The 7,987-nt window shown below is 38.4% G+C and overlaps 1 protein-coding gene across 1 annotated transcript; it reads left to right on the top strand.

Moving 5' to 3' along the window:
• The first annotated feature begins 3,561 nt into the window (after positions 1 to 3,561).
• On the top strand, positions 3,562 to 6,420 carry LOC137733666 (abscisic acid receptor PYL3-like). Its single transcript, XM_068472816.2, has 3 exons — positions 3,562 to 3,997; positions 4,720 to 4,935; positions 5,696 to 6,420. The coding sequence occupies exons 1-3, from the start codon at positions 3,875 to 3,877 to the stop codon at positions 5,909 to 5,911; spliced, it is 555 nt and encodes a 184-aa protein (XP_068328917.2). The 5' UTR covers positions 3,562 to 3,874; the 3' UTR covers positions 5,912 to 6,420.
• The last annotated feature ends 1,567 nt before the right edge of the window (positions 6,421 to 7,987 follow it).

Here is a 7,987-nt window from a genome sequence, read left to right as displayed (position 1 = left end):
ACTAAAATTTTAACTATCTTATTTATAAGGTATTTTAATCAAAATAGTTCTTGAAATTGATATCTCCTTACTTTGATCTCTGAAATTTGAAATTGATAGAAATGATTCTTGAGTTTCTCCACCACCAATCATTTTGGTCATTTCGTGAAAAACTTCGGTTAAATAAGAACCAAAATAACAAAAATATCCTTAATTTAATAAACAATGAATCAAAATGATTTGACAAATTTTGAGAGTATTTTTGTTATTTTAGTCTTATTAAACGGAGAATTTTCACAGAATGACCAAAATGATTGGCGATGGAAAAACTCAAAAATCACTCCTATCGATTTTAAATCTCAGAGATCAAAGTGAAGAGTTATTCTGTGATGACATGTCCCTAAGTTTCCATGTAATTTTCTCCCCAAGTGTGTAAATTGACGTTTATGCCCTTTTTGGCAAAGTGGAACTTGATGTGGACATAGTTATTCGAATCAACTTTACTCCCACATTTTCTCACACACACACACACACACACACACACACACACACACACACACACACACACACACACACACACACACACACACACACACACACACACACACACACACACACACACTCTCTCTCTCTCTCTCTCTCTCTCTCTTTCTTATTCTTCTCTCCCTCACCTGTCACTCTCTCTTCTCTACAACAATCTTACACCATAAAAAAACTTCACAGATCAAACCTCAAACCACCACCATTAAACTCCACTCATCCCCACGAGTCCATTCATACAAACCGATACACACACACACACACACACACACTCTCTCTCTCTCTCTCTCTCTCTCTCTCTCTCTCTCTTATTCTTCTCTCCCTCACCTGTCACTCTCTCTTCTCTACAACAATCTTACACCATAAAAAAACTTCACAGATCAAACCTCAAACCACCACCATTAAACTCCACTCATCCCCACGAGTCCATTCATACAAACCGATCTTAAAATGGACGAGTTTTGAGCTTCCAACTTGGAGCAACTCGGAGCTCCAACTAGGGTGGAGGTTCCCCGTCAATTTCCAGCTCGTGTTACAAAGTTTTGGGAGATTTGAAGGCCACAACACAACTCCCCGTGACCACTAACCTAAGTTGGGATAGGAGCCAACGTCAAAACGTGCAGTTTCAAGGAGTTGAAAATAGGTCCAAGACTTTCGAGCTAATTTCAGTCCATTTTCGTCCACTTTTTGGACTTTTAAAGGTATAGACTTGTTCTACTCTTGATAAGATTCATTTCCATGTAAAGTACGTCAAAAATGGTTAAGAAATGAAGAAGATATGAAGTTTTAAAACTTTTCTAGAATCTAGTGAAAATTCTCCAATTTCCAATGAACCAGATGACGGCAGCAGACGATGGAGGACAACCGGAGAAGAAGGAAAATATTTCATTAAAGTTAACAGAATATTCTGAAGCTGTTAGGTAACGCCGTTAATATTTAATGGAATATTCCGTCAAATCTGACGGAATATTCCTTTGTCATCTGTCAGTGTGTCAGGCGCGTGGCATGCGCATGGGTGCACGTGTGGCCGCAACCTAGCGGTGCGTGAGGGCGCGTCTGGCCTCCGAGCAGCGTGTGCTTAACGTGTACGGGTCCGTGATGTCGAGTAGAATGTTTTCGTATATTTAAACCCTCCGTTTAAGCAAACTATGGGGGATTTTCCTAGCCTTTTAGTGTATGTCCTAATTAATTTATTAGTAAAGTTATTTCACATATAGGTGAGACTTACCCCGAGAAGGTACGAGGACAAATAAGGTTAGGAGGCTACGATTCATCAATGTATCAGTGAGTGGACATTTGTTTTTATATATTATATATAAAGTTTATAGTTTCCACATATGCTTTTGGATTGATTTTATGCATGTCATGCCATGTTCTATTTAATTTTAAAAATGCCATATTATTGTTGAGATTTTTATATGTTGTCATGGCATGTTCACATACATTATACTTGCTCATCATGCATGCTTGGACTGGTGTTGTACTCGCCTAGGCTAAGACCAGGCTTTATGTGTATGTTCACATCGCACCGCACACTAACCTTGGATTCATTGTAGGTGCCAGTCCTGTCATACAGGTTGCAATAGGCAACTCGGACTCGTATGTGATGAGCCTAGAGCCAGTCTTCACGTGATTGTAGTACTATAGTGTATATTATGATTACACCCAGTTCTGTTCGTATCAGATTCCCTCTGCATGAACTCGTGTGTTAGCATAGATTGATGAGCACTTGATTTTATTATGCTATTGCTGAGATATTATGATTGGTGTATTCCTGGATTTATTATTGATTTACATTTGATTTCACACTTATAGGTAGTATGATTTTCTGAAAACTATACATGTTTTACCACGAGGGGTTAGTATGTTCAGAAAATAAATATGTTTTATAAACTTTTGTTTTTACTCACTCACCCTTCTATTTTTCGCCCATCCAGGACCTAATTAGCTGAATACCCTGTGACGTACGAGGAATCTCCGGGGTATTTTGACATTTCCATAGATAAATGTAGGGGCTTTTTCCCGATTGTGTATTAAGTACTTTAATTAGTTTCGACTGCACTACTTATGTCGTATTGTCATCTATGCTCTGAACAATTGTGTTTTATAAGTTTTTCCCACTACTGCGCACTCTCTACTTTAGATTAAATAAATGTTAGTTTTGTTTTAAATTTATCCATATTTTGCTTATGCATCTTTTCTTTTTGGTTACGTCATTCTCGGTTATTCGCCAACATGCCTCAACTCCGGTCGGAATGTGTCATATTCCAATCATAATATTCAACTGCATTAAAATAATGTGAAAAATGATGAATGATCTGTAACAGTCATGGTAGAAATTAAGCAAAGGAGGCAAGTGGGCATCATCCCCAACCCCACTCCACCAAATCTCGACTTTAAAAATCATCCACTTACTCAGTGGCTAATAAAACAAAAGCCAGCAGAACCCATCCACTCAACCCAAAAAGCTAGCTACCCAATAAAAACCATCCCCACTTCACCACCCAACAAACCAACCCAATTCCAAGCCAGAGAGTGGACTGTCACTACACAATCCTTCACCACCATGTAACCCTACACAAAATTTGGGGACAATTTCCAACATTTTCCTATTATTTTACTAATAAAAAAAACTGACAAGGGCTTAAAGCACTTTTTCAATCCGGAATTATAAATCACATTTAGTACTAATATTGATAAAATCAGTCTAGAAATAAAGGATTGAAGGGAATCGAGCTAAAAGAATTAGGCTAACTTTGTCTTCAAAACAGACAACATTTAGCCCCAAGGCAAGTTATGTTTGGTAAAAGAAAAACAAAGTAAAAAAATATGTAGGAGAACAAAATATGGCCGAGGTTAGAGATGAAAAGTTTAACCATAAAGTAGTCTTTAAAATATTTTAAATGTAAAAAATATAGTTAAGGGTTACGTTTAGTCTTTATGATTGAAGATAAACTTACATTGTCATTGTAGTCTTTATTTGTAATTTTTTATTTACTTGTAAATTAGTATAAATAGACCCAATGGAAGAAAAAAAGGGCTTTGGGCTTAATTTTTGGGACTAAAAAATTGTCCTGTCGGTGGGAGAGAGTGGACTCTCCTCTCATAGTTTTTTGATAACCCGCCAAGCTAAGCTACTTTTTTCACACCAAAAGCCTCTCTCTCTCTCTCTCTCTCTCTCTCTCTCTCTCTCTCCTCAAGAAATAAAGAAAAGCACTTTTTACTCTCTCTCTGGAAGCGTCTGTCTTGTATTGCCTTCTTCTCCCGGTGTCCTCGTTTATTTGTAGAGAAAAAAGAGAGGAAGGAACGGTTTGAGGGATTGAGAGATTGAAGGGAAACAATACTTAATCGGAAAATGAGCAGCGGCGGCGGTGATTCGATGGAGGCGGAGTACATACGGAGGCACCACAGGCACGAGCCCAGAGAGAACCAGTGTACTTCGGCTCTGGTCAGGCACATCAAAGCCCCTGTGCATCTCGTAAGCCTCTCTCTACTCATCTCTCTCTGGACTGTATATCGAGCTTCGAATTGTGGTTCTTTCGATTTTGGGTGGTGTTGATTTGTTTGACTTTTTGTTAAAGATAGGATTTTCTTGGTGGGTTTGACTTTTTTTGGTTTTGGAGATCTGGGAAATTGTGGACTATGGGAATTTTTGGGGGTTCTTTTTTGTGTTTTTTCTTCTGGGTTTTGTTATTTGGTTCAATTGGGTCGGATTTGCGTTCAGATTCGAGTTTGATTGTTTGTTTCAATGAATTTGTTGTTGCTGAAATGTAATATTTGTGTAGAGGATGGTAATTTATGGCAAAATTAGGATGGTAATTTAAGTAATTTTGTTTTCGTTTGTGATGATTTAAGAAAATTGAATTCCAAGTGGTTTGGCTTAATAATTCTCCCCTTTCAGTTTGTTGTAATTGTTTTTGTAGTCGCTGAAAAGTGTAAGAAAATCCTAAGGAACTATGAAAATTTGAATAAGGGGTGTTTCTTTTTCTTTTTCCATTTTTTTTCTTAAATTTTAGCTTCCACGCAAAGAAAATGTTTCCTTTTTTGCACTTGCTCTGTAGCCAAACAAATTGTTAGTTTTTTTAATGGCAAAGACCTAGTGGAAGCTTGACGCTTGCCTTTTGGGTTCACTGTTGCTATGTTTACGATAAGACTAATTTGTTGATTTAGTGGTGTGATCAAGTTGGTGTCTTTGATCAGGTGTGGTCATTGGTGAGGAGATTTGATCAGCCCCAGAAGTACAAGCCGTTTGTTAGTCGGTGCACCATGAAGGGGGACCTTGGCATTGGGAGCGTTAGAGAGGTGAATGTTAAATCTGGGCTGCCCGCAACGACCAGCACTGAGAGGCTGGAGCTTCTTGATGATGATGAGCACATTCTTGGAATCAAGATTGTTGGCGGTGATCATAGGCTAAGGGTAAGAAGTTTTCTTGTGCCTTTGCCTACTGGTGTGTTCTTGCTTTTATCCATTTGATCGTCAAATAGGAAGTAAGCTTGTCTCTGTTGCTGTGTGCCTGCTGTGTTTTATGCCATTTCATGTATGTTCTTTTGTGTCTGTTCTTTAATCAGCAGAATATATTTTAGGGTTCTCTGTGTGTGAATAGATAATGAGTGGCTGTTTAGCTTGGAAATGCTTTTGATAATGTTTCCTTTTGAATATATTGATTTTCGAAATCAAGTTGTCAATAATTGATTTGTTTCACTTTCTATTTTTAGAAAGAGTGAAGGTAGTTTGTTTTTAACTGGTAGCAACAGCTGCTTGTTCATGACAGCCATGGTCACTCAGACGTTGATGGGGCAATATGTATGGATAGGTCCCATCCAATTACCTCACATGCTATGTATGCATGGTATGAGGAGTGCATGTAATATGTGCCTGCAAATAGGGTTTAGGGTTCCTTAGTGATTGCCTGTAACATTCTCAACGTATCTCAGAACTTAATCTTAAAACATGTAATATTGGTAACGGCAACATTTGTCTGGTTTTCAGTATACAGACAACGCTGCCAGCATCCGGCCATCACATGCATGAAATATGTATTTTGTCAATTTATTTGCTCAAATTAGTTTACAATTTTTTCATTGATGTTTGGAAAATATTCTTTTTACACCTGTATTATTATGTGGTACACGAACGCCTTCCTAACCTCATTTCTATATGTTCTTCGAATTTGCAGAACTACGCTTCAATTATTACTGTACACCCTGAGGTTATTGAAGGAAGACCGGGGACACTTGTTATTGAATCCTTTGTGGTGGATGTGCCTGAGGGGAATACCAAGGATGAGACATGCTACTTTGTTGAGGCCCTGATCCGGTGCAACCTCAAGTCTTTGGCTGATGTCTCAGAGAGGATGGCTGTCCAGGACCGAACTGAACCTATCAATCATTAGTGGAGTTGGGGAATGGCACAGGAGCACGATAGGCTATAGGTAAACCAAGCATGTGGTTTTTTTGTCTCAAATGCTGTGTAGAGATAGTCGGAGCTTTCCTTCCATTCACAGAAGTTTTGGATCTTTTGCATTTCTGACTGATGAACATCCTTCCTACCCTCTTTCCAATTGCTCTCGCATATATTCTTCTCACACTGGAAATGATTGTGCGGTTTCTCGTATTCATGTCTGATGGACGAGCTTTATAGGTTTTTATAAGCTCTCCATGGATGGAAAGGGAAAGCTACTGTGAGTTTTATTGTTCCTGTGTTTCGTGCATGGTGATACTGATGTTAGTAGACTCTGATCTGTAAATATTTATCTTGGAAAGAGATGGTATCTATGGAATTGGGGTTTTCATGTAGTGCAGGGAGGATTCAGGGCTTCGAACCGCCGTTGCGTTGTTGTTTGTTTTTGTATATACCTTATGTATTTGCATTCTTAATAAATTATCGTAAACGCGTTACTTATGTCTTTCTACTTGGTGGATTATATGTCGATGCCTCAATAATAATGACCTATTCTTTCGTATATAACTTCAGTGTTGTGGAATTCAATGAGAATACACTGCACAGATTGATGAGAACATGCAATGGAGCCTTTTTATGTGAGCTCTGTGTAGGATTCACTGTTACAAAGACTGGCCTTAGCAGTCCTCCAAACCTCTGTGCATTACAAGAAGCATTCACCGAAAACTTGACCAATTGGGGTGAAGTTCTCACCCCATTTGCCTTGATCTTAGCTCCGTCTGAGCCGGTTGAAGCATTTTGTAGCCCTCCCTCCTTACCAGCAGTCATTGCAGGTACACTCGCTTTCCCTGAAATGGTGAAACCGAACACCGTCCTCAAGTAAAATCTCGCGTTTACGCACTAACTAGATGTATTTTGCTGCTGTATGGTAATCGTAACAAACTCGTGTGTTCTTGATCACCCTGATGGTTTCTCCACTTTTCGTATTCATCAGTCCGTAAGCAATGGCCAACTTCTCCGTGCCACTTTTCGTATTCTTCTTTTCCACCTCATACCCTAATTTCTTCATCTCATGAACCAGATGATACAATTCAAAATATACCTATCCTTCATCGGTATGAGGTTTTCCCTTGTGCAGAAAACATATGAATTGTCTGATCAATTTGTATCCAGCTCAATACAGGCCCATTCTTCAGGCCGGCGTTCTTCATCGAATCTTTGAGACGCTCCACATCCTTCCATCTGTTTGACATCGAATATAAGTTCATCATCAAGACGTAACTGGCTGGATTATGAGGTTCCAACTCAAAGTGATTCTTTGCTGCAATCTCTGCAAACCTCAGGTTTTTACGGATTCGACAGTATGTGATAAAACCACCCCATATAGTTGCATCCGCTATAAAGATATGTTGAGCATAAACTACAGTTATAGGACCAATTAATTTGATTTGAGGGTGCATTTTTACCCAGCATGAGCAAGGGATCCTAGCATCACTTGTCATCTCATGGGCCGGCTTCCACATCTTCTTGGATTCTTTGCTCACATGTATACATTCTTCAACCTAGCTAATTATATCTTTGCAGATAATACTAAGGAGATCAAATTTTTAAACTAAAATGCAACCCAAATGACGTGTCACTAATAAAAGATAAGCATGTTAACTGATACTTAATTAATAATATAATCATCTACAATAACATTATTTAATTTTAAAAACTTGATCTTTTTAGCATTACCCTGCACTGTTTGCCGCATCTCACCCCTAAGCTTCACTTGAAAGTTCAGACCAGCTTAACTATAATTAATTGGTTAACAAGAACATGAACCATCAGTGGAGGTTTACATAAGAATAAAAGGGCCAATTGTATCTATCGACCTCATTATCTCTTTGTTTCATTCGGATTGTATTATCTGCTTAGATTTTTATTATTTCTTTTTGGTGTTTCCCTACCTGCTTCAATCGATTACTTCACCGGATCCATCTATTCTCCTCAAACAGGGTGACGAGTACAAGCATAATCTACTTAGTTAGATTATCTTTTTTGTTTTATTCAGATCGTACTTTAC

The sequence above is a fragment of the Pyrus communis genome, chromosome 7 (genome assembly GCF_041283825.1).
Source record: "Pyrus communis isolate YQ-2024b chromosome 7, ASM4128382v1, whole genome shotgun sequence".
Classification (NCBI taxonomy): Eukaryota; Viridiplantae; Streptophyta; class Magnoliopsida; order Rosales; family Rosaceae; genus Pyrus; species Pyrus communis.
The sequence above is the reverse complement of the archived record's forward strand: the minus strand, read 5'-3'. Positions and strand labels throughout refer to the sequence as shown.